Source organism: Zeus faber (assembly GCF_960531495.2).
Source record: "Zeus faber genome assembly, chromosome: 20".
Classification (NCBI taxonomy): Eukaryota; Metazoa; Chordata; class Actinopteri; order Zeiformes; family Zeidae; genus Zeus; species Zeus faber.
This window is the reverse complement of record NC_137207.1, coordinates 21,751,803-21,766,405: the sequence shown is the minus strand read 5'-3', so window position 1 is coordinate 21,766,405 and position 14,603 is coordinate 21,751,803. Positions and strand designations below refer to the sequence as shown.

At 50.2% G+C, this 14,603-nt stretch overlaps 1 protein-coding gene across 1 annotated transcript; it reads right to left on the bottom strand.

Moving 5' to 3' along the window:
- Positions 1–5,629: 5,629 nt before the first annotated feature.
- On the bottom strand, positions 5,630–11,635 carry sost (sclerostin). The gene is made up of 2 exons (XM_080020987.1): positions 11,306–11,635; positions 5,630–7,970 (listed from the first exon to the last, which is right to left on the bottom strand). The coding sequence occupies exons 1-2, from the start codon at positions 11,610–11,612 to the stop codon at positions 7,567–7,569; spliced, it is 711 nt and encodes a 236-aa protein (XP_079877113.1). The 5' UTR covers positions 11,613–11,635; the 3' UTR covers positions 5,630–7,566.
- Positions 11,636–14,603: the final 2,968 nt, after the last annotated feature.

Sequence of the window (14,603 nt, the reverse complement as noted above, 5' to 3'; positions counted from 1 at the left end):
TAAAAAAAAAAAAAAAAAAAAAAAGACCCCGGCGTTCCCCCGGTGACGCGACCGTTTGTCAAGAAAGCACTTTGACTCCACGGGAGCGCTGCAGTCGTATTTCACGTCGGGCGTTAAGCAATGTTATTCAACCGATTTGTGTGAAGGGGGGGGGGCACTGCGGCGTAATGCGTTCAAGGTCGGCGGGCTTCGCACCAGGCCCCGCGCTCGGCGGGCGGGGGGCCGGGGGCGGGGGGCCGGGGGCGGAAGCGGCGCACAGTAGCGTGGGGACGCTTTCGCAAGGCGCTTCGTGATCCGTGTTCTTTTCTTCCACGGGGCGCGTCCGCAATGGGACCCCCGGGGGGCTCCGCTGGCGGGATCCTCTCCTCCTCCATCCACCCCCCCCCCTCCCCGCATCCCCTCCGCTGGGACAGATATGCAGACTAATGGAGCCGTCCCGGCACAATGTTCATAACAAGAAATGGAGCGAAGCCTCCGGAGCCGCGATGAGCCATCCGGAGCTGGCTTCGGGGACAGAGGGGGGCAGATGAAGCCCAGAGAGATAGGACGCGGGTCGCGCTCAAGCTTCTGCGTCGCCGGGGGCAGCACCCACGGGGTAGCCGCCGATGAATCCAGAAAGAGCGGGAAATGGGGGGGGGGGGCTCTCTCCCTCTCTCGCGGGGAGGCTTCACGGGCGGCCCGGCCTCGGCCGCAAGGCGCGCCGTCTTTGTGCCGACAGCCGCACCGACGGTCCGGGTGTGGGATCCCCAAAGCCGCGGCCCCTCCAGGAAGCGTCTGCCTCCTGGCGTTTCAAAACCCCGGGGGGCCGCTTCGAGCGGCGGGAACTTGAATAAATTAGCCGCACAGTATCGGGTATTGGGGTCTTGTCGTCACCGGATAAGAACGGCAGAGCTGTAGTGATCCTGATCTTAAGCTCCGCTAAGTCGGGAAGATGGTGGAGATATCCCCCCCGGTCCCCATGGCTCTGCATCCCCGGGCCACATGGCGGGGAAGTAATTTCCACTACGGTCTGGGCTGTGATTGCGTTATGTCAGTGGAAGTGTGTGTGTGTGTGTGTGTGTGTGTGCGTGTGTGTGTTGGGGTGGGGGTGGTGGCGGTGGCGGGGGCCTGGGGGGGTGTTGAGTTGGTGTTTTGGGATGGGAGGGGTCAGAATAAGAAAAGAGAAATGTGTGATTAACCAGCAACAGGCCTCAACATTAAACAGCTTTCATCCAGGCCACGACCAGAATGCACCTTCACTGTGTGTGCATGCGTGCATCTTTCTTGCTCTGTCTGTTGTATCACTGTTAACACTGTTTTCCAGTTTAAGCGTAGCAAGGGGTCGGGCCCCCAACACACTCCCCCACATTCACATCCACCCACCGAAGCCGCACGAAAAAAACCCAAAAAGAAAACAAAGGAAAACCCCATGAAAACAGGCGAAAAGGCACCGGTCTGTCTGTGAACGCCGACTCCTCGGCGGGGGGGAAGATAATCTCCGGTTTGTTGTCCCGTGAAGCTGAGTACACGGGTGTTTACTCCGCGCTCTTGTCGAGTCTGTTTCGCGAGACCCGTGAAGGAGGCGTCGGGCGTCCGGCGCTTCCCCCCCGGTGCGCCGCCCCGGCTTAATGGAGTGAGACAGCCGGTCGTCCGGCACCTCGCCGGGGTCGCCAGGGGGAGTCGGAGGGCGATCCAGCGCGAGGCGAAGCCGCCGGGGCCTATTAAAAGTGGAAAAGGTCTGAGGGGGACAAAACGTCTGTTCCGCCGTTGGCAAAACGCTCGTCCAGATCGCTTGGCGGCGATTGGAATCAGCTGTGCGAGTGGGGGCGCGGGGCGGGCGGGGCGGGGCAGAGCGGGTGGATTCTAAGGAAGGGATCGTCACAGTCACGGTCTGGTTGGCACCGCACCATTAATCAATCAATAACACTGTGGTCGAGCGACGACGACATCTGGAGGAATTGATTGGATTCATTCCTCACTGTGTCGACGACTCCTCCAAGACTAACTGCGACGGGAGGTTCTGGTTATGAGCTGCCTACCGACGGCAGTAAATCTATTTCTCATGCAACGGCATAATTCCTAACATGCTACGTCCGCCAGCCGCTCCAACGCCGCCTTTTTTGCTCCCGTTTCCAAATTGTCTCACCAGATTTAATTGTTTCTGTGTGCTCTTTAAAAAAAAAAAAAAAAAAAAAAAAAAAAAAAAATCAATCTTTTACCATCCTTCCCCTGATGTTATTACCCCAGGAATGCCTGCTGAATATGCTGGCTTTTATTGAAGACATGCATTAACTCTGGTAATGTGGCCGTCTTTGTGCCTGCAGAATCTGTTTGTTCATACTTGCATGTCTTTTAATTGTGTGCATGTGATTTGTTTGGCAGCGCATTGACAACAACAACTTGGTTTATGTCTTGATAAATGGCTCAATCAATGGACATATTTTGGGGATGATGAGAGATAGAGCTGTTAAGAGCCTGGGAGCGAGGTCTGGTCGCGCAGCGCGACCAGACCTCGCAAATACCGAACAAAGCAACGTTTTGGGACGAACGTGGTGCTCCGTTGAGCGGTGCCGGGTGAGTGTTTCTTCCTTATTCTTGATCTCGTGAAACAAAGGGAATGTTTCTCGAGTTCGCATGTGCTTTGAGATGTAAGACGGGTATCGTCTGTCGGACACAAATTCAACAGATGTCTGTTAAAACGCAATTTCAACCCTATTTTTATGATTGTCTTTGGAGCACATAGTATTATAAAAAAAAATAAAAAAAAACCTCAAAACTAAAGCGTCAAAGGTCATTTTTCGTATTCGATCATTGCATAATCTACGGTTTTATACTGTATTAAAGCGGCAACATGGTGTTTTACAGTCGTCCTCATGGAGACCGGCTGTTCTACCCTCCGGTGGTAGAACAATGGTGCACACCAGGGCGAGGGTTTACGCAATGTCAAGTGTGGGCAGACATCTTGAATTGCTCGTGTGCGGAGGGCAATTAACCCCGGCAATCTTTCAACCTCTCCACGTCCTTAAACCCGGAGAGTGCCGCCCGCTTTCGCCGCTAAATGACACGTTGGGAACATTGGCGGGGGGCCGGGACTTCACACAGCTTGACCTTCACCTACCCTTCACAAATCACACACATGAACCCCTGAACCACACATAAAGACGTGCTTACACTATGCAGGCACGTGAAGTGACGTCTCCTTCTCTTTGGAAGTAGTGATCAAAAGTTGGATTCTTGTTTTTTGGGGGGGGGGGGGGACACGGCTCTTTACGAGCGACTCAGTAAAAATAGCAGGTTTTTTTCGGCTCTCCGGCTGCTCCTTTGTCCGGTTCGGTCGCTGCGCCGAAACGGAATTCTCGCCAGGACCGCTCAACTCGTACGAGCGACTCTTTCGCCCTCGCCCGCCCCCGTGTCATCATTCTGCGCGCGCCTCTCGGACGGCGTCCGACCGCAGTGGACGCAACGCGGAACCCTTTGAAACGGAGTTGGGCTGCGGTGGCGTTACGGTGGACGGAGTCGACGCGCGGCAGGTGCAGTCGTCTTTGAAACACTGAGCGTCGCCTCAAAACTCGTCCAGAGGCGTCGATATATCCGCCTGTAACCCCGCCGCCTGGGGCCGGTCGTAGTTGCTTTTTATTATAAATTTTTTCCCCCCTAAATTGCGAGCCCCCGCGCCTCCCGCGGGGGGGTGCACATATGTTTGGCCGGCCTCCCTCTCCGCATGCTCCACCTGGGCTGACGGTCTGAGGCTTGCACGGCTCGCTGGAGGCTCCCTGACCCCACGGGGCTACCGGTACCGAGGGAGGTTGTCCAACGCCTCGCCTCGGCTCCCGCTCCGATCCGGCCGCGGGGAGCCGTGCCCCCGCCCCGACCCCCCCCTCCGCCCCTCCTCCCTCCTCTGTTCGAAATTACTTTCGTCCGTCCCCGGCGCAGGAAGCGCGACTCCGTCTTCCGGCGTCTCCGTACGCAGAAATTAGTCAAATTTGTTCTTTCCACGTCCTTGTTGCTCTTGGAGGCGGCCAAACGTCTCTTCTGGTTTCCATTTGTTTTAAGCTATAAGTGCTGGTGACCTGATAAGGGAGTGGTTGGCGGGCCGCAAACATCCGTCTCCAAATACATCCGTCATAGTCCATATGTGTTCGAGTGGAGCAATAATATCCACTCCTGGAAAAACTCTCGACTGGAGGACATGAAGGAAAACTACCAGGGCGTAGCGGCATCTCGGCTTTATGTAATCCATAACAGGGGTTCTCGGTGTCGTGTGATGCTGAGCTCTTCTGCTCTTCTCTCTTACTAACTAATTTCGGTGAGGAACAGCGCTTAGGACGGTGTTTTAGCTCCGAAAGTCAACTCCCCGCCGCTGCTCTTCTGGGTCGTGGGAAGCGAGAGCGCGGGCACCGGCGCGCGTCACTTTAACATTTCATTATTCCACAGACAATGTACAATCTAGTTTATGTGACTCTTTCATTTGCTCCTAGCCAGACATGAGAGGAAGCCTGTGTTGACAGTGTCCAGGCGATTCAAGTGGTTGCCCCCCCCCAAAAAAGGCTCTGGCACGGGGGGCTCCGCGCGCGCTCACGGCCTCCAGCGGGGCCGGAGGATTCCCGCCGTTCCCGTTCGGCGAGATCAAAGCCGGGGAGCGGGCCCTTAAACATACATTTGCGAGTGCACTGTCCAAACACTGGAGCACATCTCCTGCAGTCGGCGGATTTGAAGTGAAGAGGCGGAGAGGGGGGGCGGAGTGGGCTTGAGCTTATTATCTCGATGCGTTGAGAGCCCGAGTCAAGAGAGCGCTTTGCTGGGGGAACGAGAGACTCTCCTCGGAAATTGAAAGCTGAAAGACGAGCTGCAAGTCCAGGAGCCTGGACCCCCGATTTGGCACAAGGGGTGGGGGGGGGCAGCCGTCGTTTGTCACGGCCATTTAAAAAAAATAAATAAATAACGTGTCGGTTGCACGGGGTTCCCTAGAACTATTTATGAACCCCCGCGCCGCGCCCGGGGTTTAGATCAAACACCGCCGACTGCGCCAGTCGGGCTGTTACGACCTCGCACGCATCTTTTTTCTGCATCGATACGTTTGGGCCGCGACCGCATTCAACGCTGTATTTTACGCCTAAGAAGTGACACGACACGAGCTCGGCGACCAACGCCTCCAAGGTGATGATGGCGACGACGCTGATGTCAAATCCCGACATTCCCGGTTTTCGCCCAAGGGGGCCACAACGCCGTTCGCGGTTGCTAGGCAGGCAGCGTCAGCAGAGCCCCCTTCCGGGCGGCGCGGGTTCGAGCGTAGGGGCGGCCGACCCGCAGGCGGGGCCCCGCGGAGCTCCGGGGCCCCGGACGCCGCGAAGCCCGGGGAGGGGAGGGGCGGCGGGGAGGCGAAGGGGAGGACGGGCCGGCGGCGCGGGAAGAAAAAAGACAGACCGCGCAGCGAGAGAGCGGCTCACTGAGAGAGCCCTAAATTATTTCGCCGCACGCCGAGTCCTCCTTACTTGGCCCCCGTGAACCCCCCCGACGTCGTAAAAACGCAAGGAAGATCTCCTTTTTTGTGCAAATGTTGGCTTTCCAAGACCCGCGGAGACGGGCCCCGAAGTGCATCTGACAATGAATAAATCAAGTAAAAATAATAAAATCAGATCGAGACCAATCCTTTCAAATATATCTCATCTTTATTCATGTTCTGTACAGTACTTTTTTTTTTTTTTTCCAAAGGCTCTATTATACTATATGGCAATAATGGATATCATTTACTACAAAAAAAGGTTGCATAAATAATTTAAATGCGGAAAATAAAAAATAAATATGAAGTTAGTCCTTTTTTTTTTTTAAAACAGTCCTTCTTTGTGTTTGTCGGGAAAGGCCTCCTGACACCGAGCCAGGACGCCGCTCGTCTTATCGTAAATGGTCCGATATGTACAAACAGGCAACAGACGGCAACTCAAACGGACGACAGGCAAAGACAAAATCCCTTCCAGTTGCTATTTCAAAACACACATGGTCGCAAAGAATTCACAAAATAAAATAAAAATAAAAAGGGACCAAAACATTGTCGGTGCAGATTAGGGAACGTGGAATCGGGAAGCGGCAGTGAGTGGAAATCAATGGAACGCCGAAAATCTGAGGAAAACATAACGGAATATTCTTCACGGGGTTAGAGGCGCGACTCTGGCAGGCGGCGCGGCCTTCTTCCTGTCTCCGTCCATCTAGGTCCCAGCACACAATGCAGCTATTCAATAAATCAAGGCTTTTATTTGATTGTGCTGTATTATTTTATTTCTACCCTTGCCCGGGTGGGGAACCCGATGGAGACGCGCTGAGCGGAGGCTCTTTGGCTGTGGCCGACCGGGTGTTCTTCGGCGCTATTCTGCTTCCAAATGATTTGCAGTGTGGGCGTCCTCCGTGAAGCCTTTGCCCCAAGGTAACAAACAACAAGCTACAATTTGCTGGAGCCACACACACACACACACACACACACACACACACACACAAACACACACGCGGACTTGAAAAAGCAATCTGTGTGTGTGTGTGTGTGTGTGTGTGTGTGTGAGAGAGTGTGTATGCTTGTGTGTGAGAGAGTGTGCGTGCGTGCTTGCGTGCGTGACTTCAACAAACCGCCTATGTCGAGAGGAAATGGCTTTTTATGACTCAAATCCTAAACACAGGAATTGGACTCATTAGGCATTCAAGGGGAGTCACATAAATGCCCAGTGCCCCCTTGGTGTTGGAGCACTGACACACCGATTCTCTCTCTCCCTCTCTCTCTCTCTCTCTCCCTCTCTCTATCCCTCCACCCCTGTTAGGCCTGTGGCAAAAGCCGTTACTGTTAACGACGGCTCTGGTCGGGTCTGCCGTTGCCTGGAGAGCCCCGGTTAAGAGGGGTGAGGGGTGGAGGGGTGGCTCCCGACGAGTAACGCCCTCGCTCGTCTGCCAGAGAAACCGGCGCGGGAGCCTCTGATGCGGGGGGAGTTTGGGGGGGGGTCCTCCAAGGGCCCGTCAGCCTCTCACCCCCTCCCCGGCGGAGCCCCCGCCGGAGCTGCCACGTCCTCCACACGTACGCCGTATCCGCATCGGATTGTTAGCGGTAAGGACACACCTTCCCACCTCGGACCCGGGGGCGGCTTTAATGCGGTGCGTGGCGTGCTCGCTGCGCCTGCTGGATGTTTGCACAGGTGGGTCTGGGGCGTACAAAAAAAACTGTTTCTTTTAGAAGGAGAGAGACAAGAGTTTGGCCTCGATTTCAGCCGTTTGTGTGATGGCTTTCTCATGTGTTTCTCCGTGCGACCCCCCCGACCGACCGACCGACCGACCGACCGACTTCACTCGCTCGCGCGTCCGCTGGCACGGCGAGCCCCGGCGTCTCTCCACGCGATCGCTTTTGGTCATGCAAAGTAACTAAGTTGACAAACACGCTAGGAACTGGCTGACAACTAAACATGGATAGTGCCTGTATGGTGACAAAAACAAATCAGCCCAACAAATAGCTTATGGATTTCCTCCTATGGTCGTCGGGCAGACCGTTGGGTTGGTCTGTTATAACATGTGTATGAGCGAGTGCGCTTTTTGTCTTTTGTCCGTCCCGGCGCTTCAGTACGAGTTTCCGGTGAGCGGCGTGTCGTTGCGGTCCGGGGACGAGCGGCCCGGCTTCTTGCTGCGCCGCGGCTTGGGCACCTCCTTGGCCTCCGACTGGTTGTGGTGGCGGCTGTAGCGCTTGCACTTGCAGGAGGTGACCACGCGGATTTTGTAAGTCCGACTGCTGCCGGCGGGACAGTGCAGCTGCACCCTCTGCGTCCGGGCGTGGGCCGGGATGCAGCGGTAGTCCGAGGCGCTGCTCCTCCACCACTTTCCGCGCACGATGGAGTTGGGCAGGAGGTGCGCGGGCATGCACTGACCCGAGCACACCAGCTCCTTGACCGGTTTGGCGCTGCGGCACGACCCGTCGGTTATGTAGCGGGTGGAGCGCAGCTCCCTGCAGCTCAGCTCGGAGGCACCTGGGGCGGAGAGGAGGGATATCACAGTTAGACCAGCGGTCGACGCCCAAGACAAACACGTTGAAGTCCCGCACGGCGCAGTGGAACATCTTCGCTTTAACTGTTTCAGAGCTACGTCTGTGTGTGTATCCCACCAGATTCTGGGTAACACTGTGGTTACACAATCTCTGTGCGTCATTTATTTTATATTATTTATATGTATGTATACAATTATTTTTATTATTTATATCATTCAAATAAATAATATTAATTTATTAATAATAATAATAATAATAATAATAATAATTCAAATTTAAATGTTCATATATATATATATATATATATATATATATATATATATATATATATATATATATATAAATTATCCTCTACATAAGCCAGAACCAAACCCAGACCCCAAATCTATCCTACCCTGGGGGTTTTTATAATTCATGTCAAATGTTTGCATGCTCCACAGGTTTCACTGTAAAGAAAAAAAACATTAAGTATTAAGACTCGTGCCCGGATCGTTTAATTCTGATACTAACCCGATAGAATAACTGGCCTGAAATGGACTTTTCATGAATACCGTGCAACATCGACTACATTTGTCGGCGCGCTCAACGCCGCGGCCTCCGAAACGCAGATCGTATCGGCCCCCGACGTAGCGGCGCGACGCGGGGCTCCAGCTGGCAGCGATCAGGCCACGGCTCCGTCCGCCCCCGGTGGAGGTCGGAGCCGGAGCTCGAGCTTGGCAGCGGGCCCTCAGGAAATGGACGTGGCAAATGGAGGAGTAAATAACGGTCTGGTTATTTTGAGGCGGTAATGCAACTGTACAGGACCGTTTGGAACCAACGCTGGACCGCCGCCAAACAGATTAGCCGGACTTCCATTCGGCGCGTAATTCGATATTTTTTTTAGCCGCGCGGTAAGAGCAGCCATATGCGGGAGTTACTGTCCCATTTTCTCTCTTATTTTTTATTTCTTTACAAGCGGCGAAATAGCGGAGGAAGTGTTGTTTATGAAATGATACACTCGCGGAGGGGATCTGTTTTCGACTGCGGCTTTCTTTGCCAAAAAAAAAAAGAAAAAAAAAAAAAGCTTTTTAAACAAAGGGTTTTCATGTGAGACGGCTTCCTTTTCTTTCCTTGCGCTCCGGCTTCCTTTCCTCTTTCCTTTTTTTTTTTTTTTGCTGAACCTGATCCCCTGTCGTTCTGCAGCCGGGCAGAGGGTGTCCGCCCCGCGGTATACAATGTCCGTCGGGTGCGCCCCGCGGGCTGGACGACGGGTCGCACGCGCCCCTTCCGGTGATCAACACGTTGGGTTGAGCCGGTGTTTCCCAAACTTAATTCTGCCGCGACGCTACAGTACACCACTAAAAACACCTCATAACACTGAAAACCGCCTTGTTATTACGGCCTCATTGTCAGTGATGCCGGGATCGAACTCCTTTAAACGACTCGGGAGTCCGGGGTCATTCCGGCAAGCGACTGAATCTTCAATTCACAAACTGAAAATGAATTAACTCTCGCTCGTCCAACGCGGGGTCGGGGGAAAACCGAACCCTCCATCGCTTCGCACAGTCGTCGCTTTCAAGCGGGGGAAACGTGTTCCGACGAACAACGGGGCCGCTGTTCCGACCGGAACCGATCAATTCGCGCCGCCTCGCGGTTTTGATCTTGCGACACCGGAGCCCGTCTCCGCCTGCGTATTTATTTTGGAGGTTTTCCCCGCCGTCTATTCTATTCTGTTCTTCCGTCTGACGAGGAGAGGCGGCAGTGCCCATACCTGAACCGGACATAACGGACAAGGCTCCCCTGCAGTTTCTACCGAGGAGAAGGGCGCGGGGGGGCCCCCCGGAAGTAGCCGTGGGCCGTGACCTCCGGCCGTGACCCCGATGAAACGGGCTCCTCGGGGGGGGACGTAATCCGGGAGATTAGCCGTTGTTGAGCGACGGTGGGGGAAACGTGATCCCGCCTAATGTGCGGGTTTGTTGCTCCATCAACCGTTTCCCACACACGGCAACTACGGAGGTGCAGCCCCGCCCGCCCCGCCCGCCCCCACTCACCCAAAGCGCGTGTCAGAATCGGCGCGCTAACCCGTCCCGACTCGCAAATTGCCCTCATCTGCTCGCACATTCCACATTAGCCTCCGTCCACCGCCCTGCTCCTCCCCTCCCCTCCCCTCCGCTCCTCCTCCACGTTGATCGAATTAGGGAGAAACTGCGACCATTGCGTCGCCGCGGCGTCCATCTTCGAGCGATTAGCCGGGGCGGAGGAGCGTCCTCGGCGGGCGGGTGGATCGGGGTATCTCGCCGGGGTAACAGGTGGAAGCCATTGTTGAGGAGGCTGTTGCGTTTAAAAAGTGATTCAGCTCCTCTTTACTGAAACGCCAACCCCCCCACCACCCCCAGCCCCCTTGAGAACAGGCCGCAGGGTTTTTGGGGTTTTTCGAATTTGGGGGACATGCTGTTGCAATCAAACGGTTACGGCACGAGTGGAGCGCGGTTATTAGTGTAACTTAGGAACAATACTAATAACGCCGCAAACAGCGTGGGGGTGGGTGGGTGGGTGGGGCTGAAACCTTCCTAAGCACCCAGTGGAGAAACCGCAGGCATGATGTGGTTCGCATCCCAATTCTGGTGATGAATTAAGGTAAAAGAACCCCCCCCACACACACACACACACACACACACACACACACCGTAGAGATGGTATTTTTCTGCACATCGACGTAACGACGAATGCTGATGGAAAGTGTGATCCCTGTTGATATTCTATTTCCCACAAAGGCAGATCGATATGAACGCATCATTTCAAATCGATTTAACGTTCAAATTTGTTTTATTTATCAAAAAAATAAATAAAAAATCGTATCCACACAAATAAGTCGCTACGTCACTGTAAACAAAATGTGGTCCTTTCAAACTGTTTTAAGTGACTTATTAGTCTAAAGTAGCCTTAAAGTTAGAGGCGTGCGTAGTTTGAGACGGATTATTCTTTTTCAGTATTATAGGAAAACCTTGTTTCCAGCACCAGTTACTACAATACAATTACTCTAGCTACAGAAAAGTACTCAGAAATGGAGAACTCACACCAAATGTAACGTGGAAAAAATCTGAGATTCAAGAATGTAAATTGTAAATGATTTATGTTTAAATGTTACATTTATGCATCAACACTAGTCTACACAATCACAATTTATGTGTTGTTTTTGCGATATTTACATATGTTTTATATATATTTATTTCGAACACTTTTGCTCACAAAATATCTTCAGTTTAGACACACAATAATAATAATAATAATAACAATAATAATAATAATAATAATAATAATAATAATAATAATACTCACTATAGGAAACCGTGTTGGCGGCTCTCCTTCCCCCGTGTTTTGCCCTGTTGTTCATAGTGTTGTTGTTGTTGTTGTTGTTGTTGTTGTTATTGTTGTTATTGTTGTTATTGTGCTGCTGCTGCTGCTGCTGCTGCTGCTGCTGCTGCTGCTGCTGCTGCTGCGACGCAGCCTGTGGTAGTGGCCCCTGGGGGCCCCGTGGCCCCTCCGCGTCCTCCGGCAGGATCTCCGTGGCGTCGTTCTTCAGCTCCTTCCATCCCCAGCATCCCTGCAGCAGCAGCGGCAGAAGCAGCGAGAGAGACACCTGCATCCCGGTCCGTCCGTCGGTGGCTCCTCTCCGGTCCACTGGCCGGTGCGCAGCGCCCACAGCCGCTATTTAACGTCCCGCGCGGGGGGGCGGGGGGGGGGGGGGGGGACGCTTCCTCCGCGCGCGGCAATTAAAGCGATCCCGCGCGGAGTGGGCGTGGCCGCGGATGAAGCGGCTCATTCACAAACTGGGGGAGCGCTCATTAAACCTCATATAATACCACTTATTAGTATTATTGTTATTATTATTATTATTATTATTATTATTATTACTTTAATAACTATACTAATTATAATAGTAATTATATTACTAATCATAACAATAATAATAGTAGTAATAAAAACGATTACTACAATAACTATAATAATCATCGTCATAATTATGTTAATAATATGAGTTATTATAATTTTAATAACTATAATAATAATAATAATAATAGCTATTATAAACCCGAGTGACAACATGTATAGTTAAATATTTAGATATTTAAAAAAAAAAATCTATAAAAGTAGGAGTAAAGTTAAAAAAAAAAAAAGAAAAGAAAGGAAATTTGCCAATCAACCAATAAAAAGACAGAAAGGAAGCTAAAATGAACATTTATCTCTTACTTAATAGACTAAATTTGAGGATAAATAAATGACATGTTTACTAGACTATAAGTATTATATCAACTATTCCGAAGCTTTTAATCGTTATATTATATTTACTGTCTCGCGCCGGGTTTTTTTTCTGGCTTCTGATTGGTTGATTAGATCACATGTCAGATAAAGAGCGACGGAATTAATTAAAGGCGTTCATGAAAGTGAACAAATAAGATATTTAACACTATTAATACAAATAATAATAATAATTGATAATAGCGGTATAAGCCGGTAAATGACAGAATATAACTCCTTTGTTTATCTTCATTACGTGGTTTCGCGTTTTCCTTTCCGTCCTCTGATTGGTCGATTAGGTCACGTGTCAAAGAAAGCGAAACCAACCATGAAGCGTTGTGGTTGATTTAAAGTGACGGAATTAATTCAAATGTATTTGAAAATAATTTTAAATTTAAATGTATCCAAATTAAATATGAATCAAAAAAAATTATATATATATGTTACAGAGCCCCTGGAGTGAGATATAGTGCTGCTTTCGAGAAAATTTTTTACATAATGTATTATTATTATTATTATTATTATTATTATTATTATTATTATTATTATTAATATTATTATTATTAATATTATTATTAATATTATTAATTAATGTATTAAAAACATAAATACATAATTCCCCTTTTCAATTTGCCATTATTTTGTCTACAAGAAGGTATTTTAGATGTAGGACTGTTTTTTTATGGTTGTATTTTTTTCATTTAATTTTATTTTTTTTGACAATGGATAGCTTATCTTGTGTTTATCCTTTTTTTTCCCTTAAAATATATATGACTTTGTTATTAACACCTGTTGCATTGGGAGTCCATCCTGTATGGGCCCCAACACAACGAGCCTAATTACAGGACACCTCCGTCCATGTGATGTGCAAAGTGATCTGACTGAGCGCTGGAGGCTGGAGCCTCCTTTGTTCAAACACTGCCCTCTGGAGGGAAAGAAGAGCATGGGACGAGAAGGGAAGGGTGCGTTGCAGCGTTTTCCCTTGTCAAATGGATGTTTTTCAAAGTTAAAAGTCCCTGTAAAGGGAGCCGTTTCTCCCTATTTTTGTGGCCCGGGTTTTTTGGGCGGGGCTAAATCATGACCCGATGACATGGAGCGGTCATACTCTGGATGGTTCTCCCCTTAACACTATATAACCACTACATAAATGCTGTTTTGAGAATAAACACCCGGGGTAAAAGGCGTCTTCAGGGAGACCGCAAACTCATGCCATGGACGCCCCGGAACAAAAAAGAACCGTCCGTTGGTTTGACCGGGCCTGTTTGAGTACGTTAGCATTAGCTGAATGCTAGCAGGCCGTGGAGCCCCGACACGGCCTGCACAGGAGCCACAAGGGGCTCAGACACACAGGACTGGGTTCAGCACAACGTTTAAACATGGAAGTTACTCCAATATAAACTTTCCTATATTATTATACAGTTAACATGATTGTCCGAGACAAAACTCCAGACGAGGGAAACGTAAATATAAAAAAATAATTGCGTGTTAACTTTAACGAACTAGCCCATGCTGATAGCTGAGATGATATCTATAAAGTTACTGGCGTTACTTGCTGCAGGATACACAATAAAGTTTACGGTACGAGTTTGTCAGTTGAATGTCTGTAAGGGGAACTCCATCCTATCAACACTTTTAAAGGTGCAGTGTGTAGATGTGTAGTTTAGTGACATCTAGAGGTGAGGTTGTAGATTGCAACCAACTGAATACCCATCCCCTAACCCTCCCCTTCCAAGCGTGTAGAAGAGCCTGCCACGGGTGCGAAATACGCAAAAAAATAACTAGAGGCCCTCTCAAGACCCAGTGTTTGGTTGTTTGGTTTCTACCGTAGAAACATGGCGGTACAACATGGCGGCCTCCGTGAAGCGTCCACGCTGCCTATCTAGATAAAAAACGTCTCCTTCTCAGGTAACGCCAACACAACGATTCTTATTTTCATGGGATTTCACATTGGTTAAAACATACTTGCCAAGTCCGTTCCGCTAGATGCTGATGAATTCCACAAACGGCACCTTTAAATAACGGGAGAGTTAAATTAAACAGTTCCGGAGAGGGGCGTGGTGAGCAGCAGCTCATGTGCATTTATGCTACAGACACAGAAACAGCCCGTTGTTACAGTAAAAACACTGAAACAAAGAGGGGTATAGAGGCATGCTAGAACGGCTAGAATGCATAATCTGATCGGAATTTTTTAGCAGAAAAAAAACTTCAAAGACATGTTTTGAGGACCTCAGAGACCTATATAAACTTGTTGAAAGGGTATGATATGTGACCTTTAAAATAATAATATTGCATGCTCATTTAAGAATAACATCTGTCCGCCAACATCATTTTTCGCTGT